This window comes from Thalia democratica, chromosome 1 (genome assembly GCF_965202585.1).
Source record: "Thalia democratica chromosome 1, ktThaDemo2.hap1.1, whole genome shotgun sequence".
In the NCBI taxonomy this organism is placed as follows: domain Eukaryota; kingdom Metazoa; phylum Chordata; class Thaliacea; order Salpida; family Salpidae; genus Thalia; species Thalia democratica.
In genome coordinates, this window is record NC_139165.1 from 50,086,869 (window position 1) to 50,113,003 (window position 26,135).

At 25.0% G+C, this 26,135-nt stretch overlaps 1 protein-coding gene across 1 annotated transcript; it reads left to right on the forward strand.

The window, feature by feature from the left end:
* The first annotated feature begins 15,626 nt into the window (after positions 1–15,626).
* Positions 15,627–24,279, forward strand: LOC145837162 (beta-1,4-galactosyltransferase 2-like). Its single transcript, XM_082944933.1, has 7 exons — positions 15,627–15,705; positions 15,779–15,823; positions 16,363–16,531; positions 17,347–17,567; positions 18,568–18,707; positions 20,996–21,084; positions 23,875–24,279. The coding sequence occupies exons 1-7, from the start codon at positions 15,627–15,629 to the stop codon at positions 24,065–24,067; spliced, it is 936 nt and encodes a 311-aa protein (XP_082801059.1). The 3' UTR covers positions 24,068–24,279.
* Positions 24,280–26,135: the final 1,856 nt, after the last annotated feature.

Sequence of the window (26,135 nt, forward strand, 5' to 3'; positions counted from 1 at the left end):
ATTTAAGCTTAAGCAATGAAGATAATAAACGATTTTTATACGATATCCAGGGACTAAAGGTAATAAAAATACAGTTTTTTTTTTTTTAAAGTTAACTTAAAATATAGTTTTGTTTAGCGGCCCAAATTTATATGTTCGAGGGCCACATTTACATGCTAGCGGGCCGCAGATTTTTTCTTTCGCAGGCCGCATTCCATTTAAATAAAAAACATGCTCGCGAGCCGCAGATTTACACTTCGAGGGCCGCAGTTGGCCCGCGGGCCGCAGTTTGCCGACCCCTGATCTAGTAGATCACTAGGTAAACGTAAGCTTTTATTTTTTAGCAGTTAGAAATTCTAACGTTATATATTAGTTATTATTTAAACAGATTTAATTTTGGATCATAGTTAGATTAGGTTGTCATTAATAAAATAAAAATTTTATGGGTATTTAAGTTTAAAAAATCAATCATATTACATACATTTCATTGTGTTTTAAAAGTTGTATGAGCTTGTTTTTAATATTAAAATCTGTCGCAAAATTATGAAAATACATAACTAGTTTTTAAATTGTCATTTATTTCCTGTAAAGCTGATCTTGAACTGTAACATTATGTTAAAATTTATTTTTATGAGGTAAAACTCCATTTCAACCTGTCTAAAAAAACTAAGGATCTAAAAAACCAGTCCAAAGTTAGAAAATATTTAAAACTATTTCTTCAATTGTAGACATAGAAAAAACTAAGAAATTTAAAAAATCTGTATTTTGTATTTGTCAACAAATTTTTTTGTAGAAAAGTTTCTGCTTGATAGTTGTATTTATATAAAGCTTGATAACCATTAAAATTATACTACTTAAAACTTTATTAGGCTTAGCTTATAATTTAGAACTACTTTACTTATTAATAATAGGCTAAGAACTTAAACATTGACTAAACGTAAGCTTAGACAAACATACAAAAAAGTATGATAATATTCCGAAAATTTAATAGTTAAAAGTAGATTTAAATTTAAAACATAAACTAAGTATATTTTAAAAGCAGTGATCCTCAAACAAATATATACGTGCACTGCACACTATATTGTGTGCACTTTAAGTTTTTAATAAGTAAACTGCTAGTGGTAGAGTTACGTAAACATATTTCATTATATTTTATGAAGTATTTGATAAGATGTATATTACTATTGTGTGGGTGTCACTTTTGCACGAGGGTCACTGTTGCACGAGGGGACACTTTTGCACTAGCATCACTTTTGCATGAAGGGTCACTTTTGCACGAGTGGACACTTTTGCACGGCGTCACTTTTGCACGCAGGCTCACTTTTGCACGGCGTCAATTTTTCACGATGACTTTTTCGATACGGAACATCAATTTTTCATTTTGGTAAAAATATTTTTAGCTAGTACCAAACCTGTAACATAAAAAGAAACTGAAAACTAAAATTTTATAACATACTTATATTTAAGGAAAAAAAATAGAAAGATTAACAATCTTAAGCAGTAAAAGTTAATGTTAGAAACAAACAAACGAAAAGATGAAATACCAGGGACAAAAAAATTAATTTATTTAGAAATTACGATAAAAAAATACTTTAAGTGTAAGTAAATTGTTCTAGTTTATTTTTAACTTTAATACATTAATCAACAACTATGCCTTTTTATATATTTTACTATACGGTTACAAGTTTATTGTTCATATGATGGACTTAGGCATTAAAACCTAGACCAATTAAACTGAAAGACACATAAAGAAAAAAATAAAAATAAACACAAGTAGTTTATTTATTAAAACAAAGACAAAAACGTAATTTGTTATAAAATTTATAGGCTAACATAAAAAGCAAAATTTTAACCACAAACTTATATTTATTTACGCTTTGATGTAAAACGATCAACATTAAATATTTAAATGCATTGACTAACAACAAAAATAAAAATCTAACGCTGCAAGGACATTAACAATAGACTGGCCAGATGAATAATCATTAAATACATTGAAAAATGACTCATTGTTAATAGAGTAAATGTTCTGCTAATAAAATAGAACTATAAACTAAGCTAAATCTTAAAATTAAATCAATAGTTGATAAAAATTACTTATTAATTTTACTAACACAAATGTAATTCAGATAAAACTTGTTTAACTTTAATCAAAATTTTTAAAATATTTGCAAGAAACTAATTTATTTGGTAGTTTCTTCTATATTTCAACTTACCGATAAAAAAATGAATTCTGCCAAGACTCATTATTGAAATATTGCAGCGGTTGAAGACTTATATTGTATATTTTTTTTTGAACATACATTCAAACTTCCAAATGTTACTCTCTCATTGGCTTATCATGATCATGCAACATTATAGTAATGAAATAATCCAAGTTTAAATCATGAAAAGTGCGCTATTTTATTGCTCTTTTCATTCTCACGCTAAATAAAAAATAAAGATAAAAAATAAAAATCAAGTAAAATTTGAAATACCTTTACACTTCATAAATTAACTAAATCTTTATTTTATTTAACAATTGTTTAAAATTAAAATAAAATTAGAATATTTTTTTAACAACTACATAATGCTAATTATAACATCAAGAGATATGAGTAAAAATAATACTTAAGATTCGTTTTTTAAAGCCTTACTAAATTAAGTTTATCTTTCTGTTTAAAAATTAACGAGATTCAGATTATTTTTATTTAAAGTATTCAAGATTGTTTTTATTTAAAAATAATAATTGTGTATTCATCTAGTTTACTTAAATTAAGATTAAAAATATAAATTAATGAATTGTGGTAGATTATTATATTTTCTACGTAAAACTTCAAATAAAAACTTTTATTTAAGAACTTTATTTAAGCACTAACGAGGTCTTTGACCGAAACTTAGTTTGTAAAATAAGTTTTTGAAAAAATAAATTTATGAAAGCTTTACATTCAAATTTCATAAAAAAACTACCACATTTTATTCATTCAAAACAACTTTCGTTTAAAAGCGAATATTATTTATGTTGATTAAAAAAAAAATTAAATCTATATTTGAGAAAATAAAAATTAGAAGCGTGCAAAAGTGAAGTTCATTTCAAAATTGACTGATGGTTTAAAATTTTCGTAGTTCATAAGTAAATCCGTAAAAATATAACGCCGTGCAATAGTTTTGACGTGTAAAAATGTCGCCGTGCAAAAGTGACCCTGCGTGCAAAAGTGACGCCGTGTAAAAGTGTCCCCTCGTGCAAAAGTGACCCTTCATGCAAAAGTGACGCTCGTGCAAAAGTGACCCGTTCCCATAATTATTATTGTTTATTGAAAAAAACGAAAACACTCAAAAAAGTTTGATCCAAGTACCTGGATGTACTAAAGGACCTCATGGTCATCGAGTTGTACGCCACACTTAATTAAAGTTTATTATGAACCAAAAATCAAACTTAATAGCAAAATTCAAGATCTATAGAAAGAAAAATTCCTATAAAATTTTGAAAAAAAAAACTACAAGAAACTAAATACTACAACAAATTTATTAATAACTTTACATGAGCAAAAAAGTTCTAATTAAAAACTAGTTGACAAAAATAAACTATTTTCTGACTAAATTTAGTACCTTTTCACTCTAAAACAGGGGTCGGATGGCAATTGGTTCTCGCGGGCTAAATTTAAAGTTTCATGCAGGCCGCAGTTTTAGTTTTAGTCAGTTTTTATTTTTAACCGGTTTTAGTTATATTTAGCTACCTATAAGGCCAGAGCCTGGCCCATTTCAAATTTTTTTTGTTGTTTTAGAGTATAAAATAACTATATAATATAATACTTATGTCTTAATATTAATTCTATCATTATTTATATATGGGAGGCTGAAGTTTCGCAGATATTTAAAATCAGAAAGTTCGCATTTTTGAACAGATATTCGCTATAAACAAGTTTTCTTAAAAAATTAATGGAGCTTACAGTTCTTATTCAATTTAGACAAAAAACATCTTAAACGATTCGTCTTGTTTTGTAGATATTACATTTTTGGTTTAGATTGAAAAAATTCATAAATAAAAATATTTTTTTGACCTCAAAATTCAACTAGTTTTTTGCTTGTTTATTTTGTATAAACAACTAAGTTTCGTAAAAAATAAATAGAGCTTACAATTCTTATGAAAATTTAGACAAAAAACATCTTAAACGATTCGTCTTGCTCTTTAGATCAGTGGTTGGCACGCTATTTCGAATCCGTGAACCCTAAATCACAAAATTAAAATTCTGTGCACCCCAATTTGCATGTTTTAGCGCCGCTAGTGTTTAAGAATATGTAACACCTTTAATCGTTTTTTTTTACTAACAATTTGGTAACACCCAGTTAATTTTTACACGCTAACTTTAGGTTAACAGTTTACCCTATCCATTTCAATAAACTTTTAATATCGATGATCTAATTTTTACAACAATATTTTACTTGTATCACTCAGGTCTAATATAGTAACTAGATTAATTTATTACATTTAAGAGTTTTAGTATTTAAAATTTAACAAGTAAGTTTGACATTATTACATGTTAACCACTTTTTGAGTCAGAAAATAATCCTGAGTGACTAAAAACTAGACTTTGTACACAAGCTAGCCTTAAAGAGTGGTATATATAAGCAAAAAACTAATTTAAATTACAATGAAAATCTTGAATTGATCTAGAATTTTTTAGATATTTATAATTAAGTATAAATTAAAAAATTTCAAGTAAAGCAACCATTGAAGATTTTTAAAAGATATCAAAATAAACCCAAGATTTTCAATAAATTTATAACTAGTCTCAGTCAAACTGAGTTTTTATAAATATATTAAAACTAGCCTCAGTTGGTCTAGGTTTTTCATGATTTAAAACTAGACTTAATCATTCTTAAATAGCTAAGTATGTGACAGCCCTGATGTTATTGACCCTTCCTATACTTTAATTTTATTATAAGTAAAACATAGTTGAACTTTTTTGGCCTAACTAATTTTTTGTCAAATATCAGTTGATTAAGCTGATTATTATAGTGATATTTAATGTAGCAAAACGCTTTTAAACAAAAGAAGTTAATAAAACTAAACATTATTAGAATACTAACTGTTTTATTTTGTTTTAAGAACCTGTGAGATTTGCTCACTTCGGTTTTTCTTTGGGCGGCTAAGGGGGGAAGAATTTTTACATAATGTAACAGAATAGAACTAGGAGAGTACAAAAATAGTTGTTTTATTAACAACAATATGGTCAATTAGATATGAAGTTTGAATATGTCTTAAATGTAGAAAGATTAAAAAAAAAAATAATTTAGAGTCTGCGCAAAAAAAAAAAGTTCATGTACCCCAAAATAAGTTACATGTACCCAAAAAGTCTCGTGCACCCTAAAAAAATATTTACGTACACTAGTGTGCACCAGTGTACACCGTGCCGACCACTGCTTTAGATGTTACATTTTTGGTTTAGATTGAATAAAATCATTAAAAAAAAATTTTTTTGACCTCAAAGTTTAGCTAATATTTTTTTGTTTATTATATGTAAGTCAATTAAAATAAGTTACGACCTAAAAACAAATCAATTTTTCCGTCGGTTTTCATGTCTAAATTAAATAAGAACTGTAAGCTCCATTAACTTTTTACGAAACTTAGTTGTTTTATATAGAATAAACAAGTAAAAAATTAGTTGAACTTTGAGGTCTAAAAAAATATTTTTTTAATGATTTTATTCAATCTAAACCAAAAATGTAATATTTACAAAGCAAGACGAATCGTTTAAGATACTTTTTGTCTAAATTGAATAAGAACTGTTAGCTCCATTATTTTTTTACGAAACTTAGATGTTTTATATAGAATAAACAAGCAAAAAATTAGTTGAACTTTGAGGTTTGAAAAAATATTTTTCTTATGATTTTATTCAATCTAAATCAAAAATGTAACATCTAAAAAGCAAGACGAATCGTTTAAGATGTTTTTTGTCTAAATTTTCAAAAGAATTGTAAGCTCTATTAATTTTTTACGAAACTTAGTTGTTTATACAGAATAAACAAGCAAAAAACTAGTTGAATTTTGAGGTCAAACAAATATTTCTATTTATGAATTTTTTCAATCTAAACCAAAAATGTAATATCCACAAAACAAGACGAATCGTTTAAGATGTTTTTTGTCTAAATTAAATAAGAACTGTAAGCTCCATTAATTTTTTAAGAAAACTTGTTTATAGCGAATATCTGTTCAAAAATGCGAATATCTGATTTTGAATATCTGCAAAACTTCAGCTTACTTTTATATATTTGTTTAACTAATACAACAACTTTGTTCTTTTCATTACCAACTAACTCTTTAACAATGAAATAAGCAATCTATCGGACGTTTTGTGTTTGAAAAAAATTTACACGATACACAACAATAAAAGATCAACTACAAACACAGTGATGCAGTAAAACAACTAATAAAGTTTGATATCCATTTCCTCTTTTAGTTCGGTTTCTTATAGTGTTGTTTTCATATAGTGTTGTTTTTTCTCTTTCTTACAGTCTTTTGCATTTTGTAAATAGCCATTTCACGTAGTCATTTACATGCAACTCTCACTGACATCTGTAAAAAAACTAAGCTAAAAAAACAGATGTGGATCAGTTTGTATACTTTCTATATAATCAATTTCTATTTATTTAGTTATTATTTTGTTTTAAGTTGTTGAAAATAATCTTTATATATTCAATACATTGCACATCACATGTTTAAAGTTTTAGTTATTTTGTTAAGTTAAGTAAAATACAAGCAAAACTTATATAATAACTTAAATAATTTAATAGTCTACTTAAAGTTTTCCTGGTTGCAACTTTTTGAAACAAAAAAGTTAAAATCAGTTACATCAAACCAGTCAGTGTTTTTAAAAGATAAAAAAATGTAAAAAAGCCGAAATTGAAAAACATTGCCATTTAAACAAAATAGTTTACAAATTAATAAACATATTTTAGTTTTAGTAAATACTTTTTGATTTCTTTAAAATGTTTCTTTGCAATTTTCAAGGCAGATTTAGCATTTTATCGTCAGATGTCAAAGCAAAGACCTAAATTATAAAGAATTGACATTTTATTAAAACACTGTAATGTTTGTGCACATAAAAAACATTTATACAAAATAAATTACTTATTGCATTGTCAACTTACTCAAGCTAAAAAACTTTCCAATCCAAGTACCTAAGCTTTTGTATACACTCCAAGGTGTTGTTATTTGAAAGGAAAATCAAAGTCTAAAATTTAAAGAAAAACTGCTAGAACTTCTTTCTGTCTTATTTTACATATTTAAGCTTAAGCAGTGAAGATAATAAACGGTTTTTATATGATATCCAGGTACTTAAAAGCAAAACTAATAAAAATACTTTTTTTTTTTTCGAAAAAGCCAATTTAAAAAATGGTTTTGTTTAGCGGTCCAAATTTATATGTTCAAGGGCTATATTTACATGCTAGAGGGCCGCAGATTTTTTCTTTCGCGGGCCGCAGCTTTTTATGTCGCGGGCCGCATTTTATTTAAATAAAAAACATGCTCGCGGGCCGCAGATATAGTTGGCATTACGCATTTTGCCGAACCCTGGTATAGACTAAGTGTAAGCATTTATTAGATTTTTAAAAGTAAGCAATTATCAAACTATAAACAAGTTGTTGTAACTAAAATTTATTGTTACGTTGAAAACTTTTTTTAGTGTTCTTCATCGAAAAAAGTATAATAAAAAAGTTATAATTTTGAAACTAAAATGTTTTAACTTTGTAAGACTTCGATTTTTAAACATGTTTATGTTATAAGTTAATAGAACATAAGTATCTTTACATTTGTACTACTAAAAATTTGATTTTAAAAGTTATTGAAAAAACTTCACAATCTTTTTAATATTTTTATAACAATAACACAATATAAAACAAAGCAAAACATTGTTTTTTGAAAAATTCAATCAGTTATTTTAATAACTTTGTCATATTTTAAATACGTTTTTTATTAAATAATTTATTTTTATGCTGCTTCCTTTTTACTATTTATGATTTATTCAAATTGATAATATCAAATACATGTATATATGCCCCATAGAAGAGCTTAAAACTTTTTGATATTTTATTGAAGGTAGTTTGATGTATATAGTTTATTGTTTAAATGACAGTTTAGTATAAGGAAAATGTGTTAAGTTTGAAAAACTGCATTTTTTAAGTTTTAAGCAATACGTTTTAAATGGTTTATAAAAATGAAACTATTAATTTTTTATATAACAAAAACATATTTTTTGTAGCATAAGATTTTATTTAAAAAAAAAAAAAACTAATTCATTATTTATATATTTATTTCTGTTTTATCAATTGAATTATACTTCTATATGTTTTCACCTTTGAGCTTAGTTAAATTTTAGTTCCTTGTTTTAAGTTTACAAAGTTTTACTGAGATTTATTATATTGTTAAGAGAGGTAAAAGTGCTAAACCGTTTAGAAAAGCTATTATTCTAAACCTAAGCGCGTTTTAATTATCTAATACTTAACAATTTATAATTGTTTTAAAACGGATACAAATTCTCTTTTTAATACATTTAGATAGGTTTTACCTTAAATAAAATCAGATAACAAAAAAGAATTGTAAAGTACATGATCTAGAATGGTTTAATAAAAAGAGTATGGATCTAGAAATTATTTTTATTTTTAGTTAATGATCACATTAATTTATAACATCGCAGCTCCAATTGTATATAGTTTAGATTTCTTAAGCTATTAGATAGTATTATAGTTGTATATTAATTATAAACTGTGATGTATTTGTATTTCACAATTAACTTCCAGCTGCTTGATTTACTGAACTTATAGCTGATAATTTAATAGACAAAAACTAAGCTATTATTGTCAATAAAAATAAAGACAAAAAATAATGCTTATATCTTCTTTAAATTTGTTTTATTTTTCATATACATTTACAAAACAGTTTTTAATTTAAGCTAGAACAAAAAGTTTGTAATAATAACTAAAAAATCTACTGTGTCCAAATTATAACTTAGAGCTTTTAAAGATACAAGTTTTACTTAGAAGACAAAAGTTATAATTTATTTTATTTACAAACTTTTTTAGTGCTTCACTAAATTACTTAGTAGAAGTTTTTTTTTGCTTGCTTTAAAATATAAGGATCAAAACAATTATGTTTAACATTATAAAAAAGTTATTAGAACTAGGTTTTTTTTAAGCGTTTTCTTTTAATTAATTACTAAAATACTATAAAAAGTTTAAATACAGAAGGGTTACATTTTAAAATATTTTACAACAGTATGTGAAATATATAGAAGTGAGTTTTTTTAAGTTTATTACTTAAGCATTTAAAAAATAGTCATAAAGTTTTGTAAATATGTGATACCACATATTGTTAGTTTCAATAATAATATAACAAATATTAAAAGATCAAGCATTAAAATTTTCTCTACATATAATTAAATCTAATCAGTTACGTAGTTGTCACAATTAGCAATATAAATGTATTTTAACACAAATATCTTCTTGTTTTAAAAAGACCTAGTATACTTAAGGATGTTTTAATTATAACAACTCTGCTTTTAAAAATACTTATATTTGGCCACAATTTTTTTTATAAAAATAACTATGGTTGGGAAAAACAATTTTGTCACAAAATGTGAATATTTGAATTGACATAAATTGAGTTTACATAGCCAGAATTGTCATAACTTAAACTTTCGTAATTTATTGATACTAGTTTTGATTTGCCGGAATTTAAACTGACTTAGTTTTGATCGTTAAAAAATTGATAGTAACACACCTATAGAAATTTTACCTTATTGTTTGTTTACTTTTTATAGACTTTAGATTACAAAAATACTCTATAAGCTTGAAAACGGTTAACTTAAGGTAGTTGTGTCTAGAAGCAAAAGAATAACACGTTTTTGGAACAGTGAAGTATATCATTAATTAAGTTTTTCATATTCTAAGTCAAAAACTTTAAAAGCTATTTTATTAATATGCAAATCTAAAGAATAATATTAGAAACTAAAAAAAATAAAATAAAATAAAAGACTTACATCAGGGATGATGGTTGTATTTTTGAACATTTTTGTTGAGTGTATCATTTTAACGCTAGGTGATGGTAGTGATTTTAAATTCTACACATTTACAAAATATGAGTTTTATAAGCATTGTAAAAATTTAATCTAGAAACTTGTTAGTTTTTTTTTTAATAACAGCTATGAAATTAACAAAAAAATGTTTTAGAAGATGATTTTTTTTAAAGAAGCGAAAGGTTATCGAATTTTCTTTAATCAAAAGCATTTAAGAATAAATTTATGGCAGTAATAAAGTCAAAAATAATAATATCAATATTTAGTTTATGAACATTAAAAAAATCATTCTCAAAAATGTGTTTTCAATACCTGGTGCATACAAAGTGTTTATGGTCATCGAGTCATACACTAATCAAAAGGTCAAAAACTAATCGACATCTAGAAAATACACACGAAATGCAGTTTTAAAGTATTTAATTGCTTTTTTATACTAAAACTATGACAATAATAACAACATTAAACAAATTTTAATAAGCAAGGGGTCTGCAATTTTTTGGATATAACAAATGGACTAAAATAAGTTTTTTCGCAGGACACTATTTTCTTGTAAATGCAGGTTAGATATTGATCTTAAACATCAACATCAAAATAAACTATAAACTTAAAGACTTCAGAATGTTAGAAAAGATAAAACTGCGTAATAAAAAAAAATTGATGAAAAAACTGCATAATATCAATTCGAAAACGTTTAACTGAACTTAAGATGTCCCAAATGTCTATCTTTATAGTCTTGAACTTAGTACAAAGTCTCAGTACAAAAACATATGGCCCTATAATTGAAATCAGCAGACTATGAATCAAGGCTTGAATGAGCAAATAGTTTTTAAGAACTAGCGCGAAATGAACACAACTTTACACTTTGCTGATATCTGATACAGGTCACTACTAACATCATATAGTTTTTATAATGATCAATATTACAGACAATGTGGATGCAAGAGTATTTAAAATGAGCTGCACCCAATAAACAACTGCATGAAATTAAGGGCACAGCTTATTGTGTAAAAATAGATGATAAGATCGTTGGGCCTTGTTTCTGTAAACATGATACTTGTAATATTTTCACAGAAATATTAGAGCTCTATAAAGCAAGGGTCGGTAGTCTTGTTTTGGTCAATTTGTATAAGACATGTTAAATGTTTAACAACAAGTTGTAACAAAAAAGCAATAAGATTAGAAAAACTGCTTACTAAAAGCTATATCAACTACAAAAGCAATTTTAAAAAGTTAAGTTTATATTTGTTTTAATAAAACAAAAACAAAGCAAATCGAGACTGCGAGTCTTAATTGCCGGTCTCTGTCAAAGTGCTATGATAACTGACTCTCCGATTGGAGACTGTAGCTTGTAAAAATTCCTTGTTTATTTCTTTATACTGCACTAGAAGCAACGAAACTAATAAATCAATATTTTATTGACATAAAAAATTTAAGAGAATTGGCAATGTCAGCTAGCAATAGCGTTATACAGACCTATCTAGCCTTACTTTTTCAATTTTTAGTTTATATCAAAAAGAATATTTAATAAGTCACGAAACTTTAAAAACTAGAGGTCAGTAGTATAAAATAATTCGTGAGCCTAACTAAAACACCAATTTACAAGAAGTTAATAAATCAATACTTAAAAGAGCACAAATACGCCAAAATGAGAACCATATGTGATAGAATTAAATAATAATAACCATAGGGTAATTAACTATATATAAGAAGTTTTAATTACAATGAAACTAAAAATAAAAAAAAACAATCCTTATAATTTATAAAACTATTTATGAAAACAGAAAAACAGTATAATCAAAATGTTTATGTTTACAAAACTTAGGTTTTCTTAATGAAATACATATAGCCTCAAGTTTAATTTAATCAAAAACGCTAAAACTATTTTGTATAAATTAAATTTTTTCAAGTTACAAACAATTGCACAATCAGGATCCGAAAAAAAAAGAAAAAAGGTAGTTTACCATTTTAATGCTTCTGTGAAGATAGTTATGTCGGTACGACTTCAAGGTAATTTGGTAAAAGGATAAAAGAACATATTTAAAAAATTGTTGATGAATTTTGTGAAAGGGTAATAAAGAAAATAAATCTAAAATAGTAGTAAATGCTTCAAAAAGATCTGATATTGCAGAACACCTGTTTAATAACCCTGATTGTGCAAGTGTTAATAATTTGTAATTATTAAAAATTATTAAAAATAGTTTCAGCATTTTTGTTTCAATTAAACTTGAGGCTATATGCATTTTATTAAGAAAACCTAAGTTGTGTAAACATAAAGTTTCTGGTTCATACTGTTTCTCTGTTTTTTAAATAAATTTATAAATTGTTACGTTCGTTTTATTTATTTTTAGTTTCATTGTAATTAAAACTTCTTATGTTGTTAAGCCTTTGCTCATTATTATTATTCTTACATTTATTACCTTTTAATTACATAAGTCGGATTTAAAATTTATTGTTGTTAATTTAAAAAAATGCAAAGACTTTGGAAATATTTATATACTTAAATTAATTTAAAAAGTCTACTGACTTTTTATGTAATTTGTTTTAATTTCTCGGGTTTAAATACAACAATGAAAAAAGTATTTAAAAAGTATTTAAGGTTTAAATCGTGGAATGAATTATAAACTTTTATTTTCATTTAAGTCTTTACCTTTTATAAATTCTATATCAATTTAACAGAGCGCAATTGTTTTGTGACTTTTATCGTTTTATTTTTAAAGCGAAACTAACATATTATAAAATGAAACCTGCATGCATTTTTAATTATTTTTTGTCTAGTTTATTTTAATAAATTTAATTGTCAATAGCCAGCAGTTTTATCCTTTTTAATATATTGCGTACCAATTTTTACTATTTCAAAAAAAAAAAAATAAATTATTTTTTAGAAAAACTTCGTTTTAAACAAAATTTGTCAATTTTACTACTGTATATTCAATTATATAGAAAGAATTGCAATGATATCCGGCAAGATCAGCAAAATTCTGAAAGTATCAAAAAAAAGTTCAGCTTTAATAGCAGTTTTATCTTTTCAAAACAAAATTTTATATATTTAAAAACGTATTTAGGTTTTAGTTGTTTGATGTTAAAACATTAGTTACTTAATTACTAATAAATAGAAACAGAACAGTTATAATTTATTTTTAGTCGTTATTGACGGCTTTGAAGTTGTTATGTAGTTAGTTATCAAAAACGATCGGAAGCACTTAATTTGTTTACCATAACCTAGCATTTTAGATAAATAGTGAATATCAAACCTGGATATTTTGCTTAAGTTTGAACAGTTTTGAAATATTTTTTTTCAAAATAGTTTTACTTAAAGAATTTGCTTCTTGAGATTGAATTTACAAACTAGCGAAAAAAAGAGAGAGAGTATATAAAAGAGAAAGTAGTCGTAAGTTCATTACTAAACTGTACTCAAACGTAGAAGTATATTTAGACTATTAGGGTATTTAAATTTGTTACATTTTGTTTAAACGGTTTGTTGTTTATATTTCAAGCTAATTTTTTTGAGCATTGTATAAACTACAATTAGCTATAAACAATTTGTATAATTAAAAAGTTTATATATTTTAAGTATTATTCTATAACGCTAGCTTAAATTAAATCGTAAGATAGCTATAACAATAAACGCTATTACAAAATATAATTAAAAATTATAAATTTAACACATTTTTAAGTATTTTGTCAGCTTTTTTCTTGTGCATAACTTATTTAAACAGTATAACAAAACACAACTTATTTTTCTTAAATTTCTTTGAGTACTTTTACTTTCGTAGTAAGTAAAATGTATACCAGACTAGACTTTTTAAATCCTTATATTAAGTAATTTTAAAGTAATTAGTTTCCCGCCAAAGAAAATTTTTTTAAAGTGTAGTTTTATTTTCATTTTTATCGCTGGTTTATTTTAGTTTGATTTTAATCTAACGAGATTTATTAGTACAGCAAAGTTCTATAGTATAAGCTTTTAGTTAGTTTTAATATTCGATTAGTACGTCATTTTATATTTTAAAACTTTATTCTACACTTCTACAGTATAATTTTATTTCAACTTTTATTCAGTTTAACTTAGTAAGATACTATTTTTAGATGAGCCTTACTACGACATTACTCAAATAAATTAAAGAAAAATGAAATGTGTCTTGTTACATTTTATAAACACGTTTAAGTAAGAATTAGTTATATACTATACAAATTAAAAATATATTTGAACGGAATATATAAGTTTTGTTTATTTAACATTTTTTAATTTTGTTGTCCAAACAATGTTTCACTGGTTTGAAATAATTCAAACGGAGATCTGAATGATAAAATCTGTAGTTCTTTTTATATGAACATGCAACTAGGGGGCTTTTTAAAACAAGGTGGTATGTCCATACAAGAAATTTTAAACTCCACAAGGAAACAGGGCACTGAACTACCTAAAATATTTGGAAAATAAAAAGTAATAGTACTGATTACAGCATTTACTGGAACATTTTACATCGCATCGGAGAGATAAAGAATCCGCAAAAAATCTGAAAGACCTGTACCTACGAGAAGATGGAAATAGCGAACGCTGACGGGAGAACTTTATTAAATGAAGGGAACGAGTTAAAATATTCGTATGTTCATTAAAAAACTTTATTTTAAAACTTAAAAACTTTGATTAATACACTCCTATTTTAACTTTCATAATAAACATATTAAATGAACATAAACTTACAATACTATTAGATTTTAAGGAAAAATTATAATTGTGTTGTAATATAATAGTTGATATTTTTTAATATTTAAAGTGGAGTAGTTTTATATGTCTTGTTTATTACAAGACTTTAGTTTGTTTACAAATTTTACCAGCCTACTAGTTGTAAGATGTCTATTTGTTTTAAATTTACAATGTTATTGAGTAGCTTACAATTTTCTAACCTAAGCTTGAATACACCTGTTAAGATTATGATTTTGCTAAATTGATAGTTTCAAATAATAAGTTTTTTTTTTTTACACGTAAATGACATTTTATTTCAAGTTTAGCCTAAAGTCTTTTTGCATGTTTATAAAAAAATTGCAGATTTTATTACTCAACTGTGGATCCCGTTTAAATCATACTAAACCAGTGAAAACCTGTTTTGGCAATAAAACTAAAAAAACTAAAATGTTTATTTTCTTGTGATTTAAAAAATTTTAAATCGTGTATAAAGTTTTTGTTTTTATAATGTTGTAAAGAGACAAAAAAACTTAGAGAAAATATAGGTTTATTTACTGCATTTACTAATCTTTATATACATATTAAAAAACAGATAAATTTTGTTAGTTTGTCGCTATTTTTTTTTACGTAGAAAACAGTACTTACAAAAAAAAAAGTAACCTAAGTCATAAATAACTTAAACAGATTTTGTTTAACTACAACATTTGCATCATCAATTCAAAGTTAATATGTTTCGGAGAAAAATAGTAGGAAAAATTATTCTTGTTTGTGGTCTATTAAGCACAATTCCTCTTTATTTTATTTATGTTAGGTTACTAAATCAGCAAGTTCTGTTACATATGAAAAGTACAAATTTTTCTAATGTAACTGTATTCAATGAAAGCACAAAAAAAGTACCTATAAAAATAATTAAAATGACAACGCAACCAGTATTAGAAGTGTGTCCGAGTGTTTCAAACCTACTAATCGGAGACCTTAGCATATATTTAAGTGGTTAGAATTTAAAAGCATTGCTATTGTTGACTATACAGTTTAAAAATAATTTACCTACATGTTATAATTTCAGAGATTCACTCTTATAATTCGTCGAATAAACAAAAGGACAGAAACGGTTAGTCTAGCAACTTAAACAAAAATATTTTATTAGTTTGAACATCTTAAAAAAATTATGTAAATTGTTAAAATTATCTTTTACTCTATACTTTCTTATAAATAATAACGTTTCCTGTAAAATTAGAAGAAAGTGTTTACTGTAGTTAATTTTCTTGATAATACGGTTTTAAATATTTATATTTTGAGCACCAACTATATGTAAAAAAAACATTATTTAAGCCTTATTTGTAGACTAGCTTTGATATACATTTTTAATATTCTTAAAAAATACAAGTCTTTTATTGTAGAAGTATAAAGAAGTAAGATTATAAAATTTTATGTTTTTAGCAAACAATTAATTATATTTAACTAATTCTATCATTTGCTTATACATTTTAAACCAGTTTAATTTTTTAAGTCTGTATTATAATATAAGTGGTTAAGAAAACTTTTACCTTACTTAAAAATGTAAAAAAACTTTCATTTATAGTCTTATATCTTTGTTTGAGATAGTTTTTACCTAAACTTGCCTTAAACATTCATTTGACTTTTTAAAAGAAACAAAAGAATATGTGAATTGGCCTCCTACCTTAGAAGAAACTGCACGAGAATATATGAGTTTGCAACTCGGAGGTTATTATCAAGGACCTTCTGGTTGCCAACTGCCGAAAACTGGCAGAACTCTTGCCGTAATTGTTCCGTTCCGAGATCGTCATATTCACCTAAAGTTAGTCAGGTTTTATGTTTTTTCACTAAACTTAAGAATATAAAGCATTTTCAAGTTACAAGTTAATTTTAATTGCAAAAATTAAGCAATGGTATAAAAATTTATATTATTGTTTGTGTAAAACGATTTGCTTTAAGGTACTACCTAAGCGTTAAGCTTTTGGAAGTTTTCTATTTGAAAAAATGTACATGTGATGTTTTATAGTTTAATAATGAATAAACTTCAAATTAAAAAATCATTTACAGTAAAGTTTTTTACCATAGTTCCCAAAGATGCTTGAAAAATTATAGCTTTTTATTTTACTGAGAATTTTTTAAAGTATTTCAAAATTTTTAAGCAAGTGTATTTTAATTTAAAGAGTTAAGACCAATTTTTTAATTTTAGAATCTAAGATTTTAAGAAAACTTACATAATTTATAATATTTTCAAAATTAATACAACTTTGAGTTTGTTGCAAATTTTGTCAAAATAGCTTACATCCTTTAAAACCATATGCTTTATGAAATCATTGCTTAAAAACAGTAGAAATTAAATTACTTAACAAACAGATGTTTTACAAAAAGGTTTTATAAAACTTTATTAAATTTTATCAAACTAGACACAAATAAACTAATCTATATAATTTATTCAATTCAAGGTCTTTAATAAAAATAATTTAACCATTTTGCGAATAGAAACAAATTAAAACTAATAAATAGATAGTATTGATGTTCTAGTGTAACTTAATACTAAACTTTTTATGTAGACTAGACAAAAAACTTTGTTTATATTTAGTGAGTTTGTCGGTCTTTACTTAGTATCTTACTTTTTTTAAGGTATTTGTTGCATTATCTTCACGGAATTTTGCAGCGTCAACAAATGAGGTATGTTATAGTGGTGGCAGAACAAAACGACAATGATGTGTTTAACAAAGCTCAACTAATGAACTCAGCTTTTAAGTATGTCACTGAAAACTTTCCCGAGATTGATTGTTTCGCTTTTCAAGACGTTGATACATTAAGTGAAGATGACAGAGTTCTTTACCGCTGTGATACAAGTAAGTCTAAGTAATCTTATTGTTAATATTTATTGTAGTTAAATACTAAACAGTATTGTTTTTGTTAAAATTAAAATTTTAATCGCTTTTAACACTATTTTTATTTTGTATGTTTAGAATCTTACTAAAAAGTATTAAGAATTTAAGTATGTGAAAACAAGTAATAAAGTATACTGTACAAGAGATAACACAAAAACAATTAGCTTTTTTCAAAGTTTTTTTTTTACTTTTTACAAGATTTCAGCTGATTATTACATTTTAAATTTAACACTAAAATTTTCAGCAGCAAAAATGATATGAAAGTAGCTACTTCAAGTACTATAACCAGTACATAAATTAAGCTTAAAATATGTAACCATAAAAACTAACTAAAACTTAAATGAATTTATTTTTCAAGAATTCATTTTACAAATTAAGTTTCGGTCAAAGTGCTTAACCGCAATGACCTAAAAATAGTTTGTAAAATAAATTCTTTAAAGAATGGATTAATTATTTTTCCTCCAGTAGTTGAGACCTCTTTATTTGTTTTCTTAAAACCAAAACATATAAAACTTAAATGAATTTAAACAAAGTGAGAGCTTTAAATAAAAGTTTCAACTAATAAATCTTTTTTTAGACTACAAAGCTTACTTTTTCACAACAAACCTTTATTAAACAATGATTTATTATAGTTATTTCGGAAATTGTATGGCAAACTATTATACTTCAAAATCAATAGTAGATTATTTGTTAATGTATATACCACCCAAAAAATCTACTCATGTTTACCTTTTTAAAACCTATTGTTATTGACCTTTCAATATGGAGCTAGTCTGTTTATTTTAAACTATTAAGCCTAAATGATGACGTTTAACTAGTGTTGGAGAATTTAAGCAGTACTTTGTTATTTATACAAAATGAATGTTGTCATACCACCATTATACAGCTATTTTCACTTTTTCGTATTGATTTTTCGAAAAATATTTTATTTATATAACTCCTTTAGAAATTATTTTTTTAGATCCAAATAAAGTGATTCACCTTGCACACCGAATAGATAAGTTTAAATATAAATTTTGTTGCGGTATGACAGTGGGAGGTGTTCTTTTGATGAGAAGAGACCAGTTTGAAAAAATTAATGGTTTTTCAAACCAGTACTTTGTGAGTTTACGAATTAGTTACATATCATTTTCAAAGCTTGACGTTAAAAAGTTTTAGGTGGCATACTAGATGAAAAAAAAATAAAAACAAAGTTATTTTTGCTGACGTGTTATGAATTTAAAAACCATTTATAACTTGAAATCACTGCAGTTTCGTTTTTTACAAATTTGTTTAGAACTTAAAGCCTTTCGAATTATTAAAAACCTTTTTAAATTGAATTTAAAGTGAAGTTGTTGTTTGAAAGAAATCTAAAAATCTAAATTTTAATTGATAGCAACGTGGTTGTACAATGTTATAAAAATTGGCTACTTAAAAAATTCAAAACAAAAATAAGTTAATAAAATGTCAAAATAATATTTAACAATTTGCTGCTACTTGTGTGTTTAATTCGGTTTTATTCTAAGCTAAAAAAGCTCACCTCGAGCACAACTGTTTACAAATTTAAAGATGTTCTCAATGCTTGAGTTCTGACAGGGTAATCAGTCATACAAATGATCGAAAATAGAACTACGCTTATCTTGTCCTTTATGATCAGCAACTCTTTAAAACAATAACAAGATGGCTCCCCTTTGTAAGAGATGCTCTGTACTACACCAGTTTTATTTTAAAATTTATTTTGCAACGGGATTAAGTAATGCGAAAAGCTTTTAGTATTAAATAAACTTATACAAAATAGAATGATAATGATTTTAATTTGAAAATTGTTTTTGAACACAACAAAATCATTTTCATCAACAAAATTATTCCAATTATTTTGTAAATTATAAGCCTAGTGTTCGTATAAATTTGAAAATAAGTAAGGTTTATTTAGTTTTCAAAATTTAACTTTAATATCTGTAAACTAATAATGCAATATTTAAATCTATTGAATACGATAAGCATGATAAAGCTTTCCTAAACATTAATTAAACGACTAAAAGATTTGTTTATAAATACAATAGTATAATAAAAAACAAAAAAAATAACTAAGGCTTTAAATACTTATTTTAATAATAAAAAAGAGCTCTTAAATACATTTCGAAGCACAATAGAACGCTAGAATTTCCGACAAAGTACTTTAGCAGAAAGTTTCAAGTGTTTTACGAAAGTATTAGAAAATTTTAACACTATGTTTAAGTAGAATAATAGATGCTACTTAAGATTGTTATATTTGTAGCCAAAAAAAAAATATTGTTTACGTATTGCACGTTTAAGTTCAACTATATAAGATTTTAGAGCAGGGTGTTGAAAAGATGTAGATTTTAGCAATATATAGTAAGTATACTAAAAAGATTACGGATTATTAACTTCTAAAGGGCAACGTCTAATAAAAGGGACGATTGTAGAATAGAGTTTAGAAAACCTGAAACTAAATATTTAGATTATTAAAAGTCACTGATAAAGACAAAATCGAGTTATCAAAGCAAATAATAAAAGTGTATTGATATAAAAACTATGAAATCAAAATTTTTTATTTTATTTTTATACTCAATTTGTTACAAAACTTTTCTAGTATTTACTAGTAAGATACACAGTGAGTTCAAATTACATAAACCATAAAAAAATATCTTTGCTTAAAGAGCTTCGGCAAGTTAAGTGTATAATAATATTTTCCATTTATTTTAAATCAAGCAGATCTTTTATCAAAGTTGATATTGTTTCCTTAAAGTCGAGACTTTTAGTATTTTTTACTGATAAATCGGCAAAAAGAACTATATAAAAAATAGTTTTCATAAAACTGATATGATAAAAACACCTGATTGCTTCACAAAGCAAACATAGATACTATCAATACTTGAGTATGTTTACAGTTTCAAAACTGTTGCTATACTTGATCCTTATTAGTTTCTTTTAGTTTTTATAATTAATCTTCCATTTAAAAAGTGAACTTTAAATAAAGTATTGCATATATAGTTTTAAAAATGTTGAGATAAAAAAATATGTTTACAAAGTTCTAGTTTTAGTTATTTGAATTATTTTATGCTGATCTAGAAAGGAGGAGTTTTCAGAACACTATGTGTAATTTTATAAACTTTTTTTTTTTTGAAATAATAAAATAAAACTGAAAAGGTTAGAGTTTTATCGATACAAACCTAACTGTCTAAAAAATTGGTCGAAATTTAAACTCTTTTAATAATAGCTTGTTTTAGGAGCTAAACATTTTTTTATTTAATAATTATAACAAAATACGAACAATTTTTTAAGCAAACAGGACTTGTTATTGATTTTTTTGTTGTTAAACATCAATATGTACTACATTTTTCGCTGTTAGTTGTTTTTGTTTTAAATTCAGTTGTGTTACTTTTCAGGGGTGGGGGGCGGAGGATGATGACGCCAGCTATAGAATCACAAACATCGGAAAGTTTTCGATCATACGGCCGCAACAGGAGTACTACCGGTTTGTTAATAGCTTATTTAAGATTTATTTTTTGTGGTTTTCAATATAAAGGACTAATTTTTTTTGCAATTTAAAGCCAAGCAAAAGCATGTTTTTAGCACGGTCTAATTATACTAAGACACGGGCTGTGTTTTAATTAAAACTTTGTACTTATTTGCAATCGTGGAAACTCGTCAGGTCTTAAATTTAAAGTTATACTTAATGCATTATCATAAGTTTTTTTTGCGAGTAGAGCGAACAAAAGCAAGACTTAGTTGCTAAAAAAGCTGTATATACATTTTTTTGTTTTGAGCAAAAATAGCACTAAGCTGTCTTGCTATGTTAACAATATAATGCGATATAATAAAACGTAATATCTAACAGTATGATAAAGTCCTCAATATATGTGGTGGGGCTGATTATATGTTTGTATAAAACTGAATTACTCTTTTTAAAATTTGTAATGATAATGCAACACCTTAGTGAATAATTTTTAGTTCTACCACAAAAGTCTTTACTTTAGTAGTCTATTTTTGTAGATACTAACTTAATAAAAGTCATAAAAAAAGTTTAAAAAGGTATAAATAAAACTATCAATTGATTAGATAGAAAAGCAATGTTAAGCTACATAAACTTAAAAATAAATTTTTAGAAACTGATTTATTACAGTTTAAATAAAGAAATTTTATTCATGAACAAATAAGCATATAAACATTTAATCATACTTTTAAATTTGAAAACAAACTGGTCAAATTTCTTCTTTTTTTTATGTTTTTAAATGGTAATTATTCTTCCCCTGCATACTTCATCTTCCCAACTCTTACTAAAGTCATAAGTATCGTTTATCAAAACAAACTGGAATCATGTAAACAAAAAGATTATGACAACAATAGGTCTTTATCAAGTTAATTGATTTTTTTTCGACTGTTTTATACTTAGTTTTATAATTGCTTTTGCGTTGATTGCTATTTTATCTGTATTATTCTCATCAATCACCTTTTAATTATTTAGTTTTTGTTGCTTTTATTTTAGTAATCTGTAATACGTTTCTGAAAAAAGTAGTTGAAATATGTTTAGACGTATAAAAAATTTTTGGATTATTTTGTGTATATACCAACAAAATTTAAAGACTTATATTTTCATAATTAAAAAAGATAATTCTTTAATAGTAATTATGATAAATTATAATTAAGCTTAGATATAAACTTAGAATTATTTTTTAAAACAAAGATAAAATAATCTTAATTTTTCTGCCTTCGCCTTTTATTACATAGTTTCAGTAAATAATATTTCGTACAGGTCTAATCGAAAACATAAGATGTAGTTTTATAGGCTTAGTATAAGTTTTGTCGACTTATTTAAGATTAAATCAAGCCTTTTTACAGATACTTCTACAATCTAAATTTGTTAAACGATCATTTTTGAAAATCTAAAATTTTATTAATATTACTGTTAAACTTCGCAATGAAGTTATTCAAAAAAATTTTGTTCAAGAAAAATGCATAAAAATTTTTTTTTGTGGTAAAAAATACTAAATTAATAAAAATTGTTCGAAATTTGTTCAGTAAACCAAAAATTAAAAAATGAGATTAAATATAGTTGAGTGTTATATGTTTAATACTTTTTATTATCATACGGCTAATATTTGAATTATTATTTTGAAAATAGGTAACATATATATGTATGAAAATTTTTAATTTGAGAAATAAAATAAAACAAATTTCGTATTTATGCGACAAACTTAATTTTTTTATGCAAACTTATTTTTATAAGTAAGTAGTTTATGTTCTTGTTTCTTTAGTTTATTGATAGTTTCTTACAAACAGTTCTACTGTCGTAAAAATATTTTGCTTACTTTTTTATACTTTTAGTTAGTTTTTTTTTAATTTCGATGCGAAATAAAATACCACTGAAAAAACCCTAAAATAGATTTTTTTAATAGCTTCATACTTTGTAACAGTTCTAAGTAGCATGAGCTTCAAAATGCTTAAAAAAGCTGCTTATATTTATTAAATGATAATGTAAATAGCTAAATAAAAAATTTTACATTTTCACTTTAGTTATTCGAAGTTTGTTAAAGAAAATTATGAGTATATGATAGAAATCTAAGAATTATAATTAAACATTCGTTATTCAAATATAAAATACTATTAAGTTTTACATTGCATTTACAGAAATCATAAAAACCTAAAGTAATAAAATTAGACATGTTCTTTTAGTATTTTTAGTGGGTAGTAATTACAAAGTCTTTAGTTAAAAATGGAACTTTTAACAAACTGGTTTTGAATAAAAAAGAATTTGACTACAACAACACACCATAAAAAATTACCCTTGAACAACCTTTGCTATTAAAACAATGATGAGTTCGACTTTTAGTTTTCTATAGAGTTGTTGATATTATTAAGCCTAATATTTACTAGTTTAAAACTTCACAATATATATATATATATATATATATATATATATATACATATACATATATATATATATACATACACTAGTCAATAAGTATTATATACGACAAAGCTGGTAAAAAATGAACCTTATATTTAAACTGTGTATACTTGTTTTTCAAGCTTTTGTACAAATTAAGTTATAATTTAAAACTTTAATTGAGGTTTCAACAAAAAAATATATATTAAAAACTTCACAGCTAGAAGCTTTTTGATACTAAAAGCTAGAAAATTAAAATTTTGTTAACTTTAATTTTTATCATTATTTAAAATCAAGTTACAAATAAAACATATGTAACTTGAAACAGTTTTTTTTTTCGAGAGGTTGTAAGTATATATGATTAGTTTTAAAATTTAGTTTCAAGATGATAAAGCACGAAAGAGATGCAAAAAATACAAGCAAATACGACAAAAGGCTTAAGCTGCTAAAAAAATGGAAAGATCGAGTGAGAAATGACGGTTTGAACTCCTTAAATACAACCGTTGAACACGTGATCAAATTTTTCACTCATACAAGACTCTACATTAAAATAAGTCCTGTTGATAGCTGATAGATAACGGTGACTCGAAGTGTTTTTGTAGTTAACTTTTTTTTACACTGCAGCTGTTAATTTCTAAAAAAAATCACGTTAAACTTACGGTTAAATTTTTTTTGAACGTGTCATTTTATCTAAGTTTGTTTGCTATAATTAGAGAACACCTTAATTAGATAAAAGAATGCGCGAATTTAGTTGTAAAAGTAAATCGAAAAAGATTTTTTTTAGCCACCTACATTTTTTCAATATATAGTCTAGAGCTGTTATTGATTTTATCAGAAGTTTAACTGTAACCTAAACAAAAGACTTTTCACAAAACAAGTTTATTTTTGAATAAAAAATCGAACGATCTAGTTTTTAATATGATTTAAATGGTTGTATACTACTATGCACTTAAACTTTAGATTAATTACTTGTGAATTGCCACAACTTGGTTTATTTATTGGAGTCGATATAAATCTATTATACATACTTAATTAATTAACAAAAGGTAATTTTCAATTTTACTAAGCTAGTTAGTACGTAACTTTCTTTACGCTATTAAAACTGCATTTCTAACACTCGTATTGTGAAAAATAAAGGTACTTTTAATAAAAGTTATTTTTTTAGAACATTTATCACAATGTTTATTAGTTTTGGATTGTATACTTTTTGCTTCGTTTTAACAGATTAATATACTGAATCTTGTTTTAAATATGAAGTTAAGCTACCATAAATTAGAACCTTTATAAATAAATTATCTTACAAGAACTAAAGCTGTTTTGAACTACCTCTTTTTTAACACTTTAGTACTTATTGAAGTCAAAAAGTATTATAAAAAAATTAAAACACTTTTTTGTATAATCATTAACTAGCCATATAAAAGTACAGAATATTTTTTTTGACCATAGTATAATAAAACTATTAGAAGTGCAGTTTATTTTTTTTTAAACAAGTTTAAGTACATTTGTTATTAATTTTGATACTTAAATATGCAAATAGTTTACGTTGCTTAATTTTTATAGTTTTGTTGACAAGTTATAAGCCGTAGTTTATTACAAAAACTAAAATATCAAAGATAATAAAATATTTTTGTTCTATTTAAATAAAGGCATCTTTTAACCTAGATTAAAAATAAAATAATTTTAACCCAAGTTCGTGTTTCTGGTCAAAAATGTTTTCAATTTGTTTATTTTTCAATATTAGTTTCAAACATTTTACTTAATAACTTCGTATAATGCTCAATAAATCTATTGTCATATTGCTGTGTTATTTGTAACAAAAAAACTATTTTTTGATAAGTTTAAAGTTTCTTGTTTTTATAAGCAGTTGCTTAAACACTTTAGTATTTTAAGTTATCTAAAACTTTTAAAGTTTTCACTATTCAGCTTATGCTACTTAAAGTTTATTCTATTTAAAGTAATTTTAAAAAATGGAATACAATACCGTTTACAATGGTCGAAACTTTGCTATTTTTAAACAGTTTATTAAAACGAATTTACTTTACTTATGTAGGTAAACGAAAGTATCTGTTGTTCAAATAAAAAAGTACACAAACGTGCTAATGACTTCAAAAAAAAAAGTTTTAGTGATAGATATACGAAAACTTTTATTTCCTAAGTCAATTTGCACATAGCCTAATAATATACTATTTTTGAAACTTAAATGATTATTTGTCAAAAAAAAACTACACACTATTTGTTCTAAAATTTACTTATAAAATAACTATAAAACATAAAACAAATCACAAATTGGTTACGGCTAGAAAAAGCATAAGAGTTTATTAACATTCCTGCCTCAACGCCGTCTCCTTATCACTCTTGGACGAGCGCGTAATTCTTGTGAGCTATCATAGCTTCATCGATTTCGGCGATCTCCTTCGAAACTCTTCTGAACTCCTCCATGCCCTGCTGCGAGTCACGAGGAAGAGGAGTGACCGATTCGGAGTGCAGCTTGTGGATTTGTGTGCTTTCTTCGTGGTTTTGAAACACGTTTAGCATTTGCTCTCTTCTTCGAATGGTACCCTGACATTTTTGTTTACTTACTTTTAAGCTGTCGTTTTATCTTGTTTTTTGTTATGAAAGGCACTATTAGATATCATATG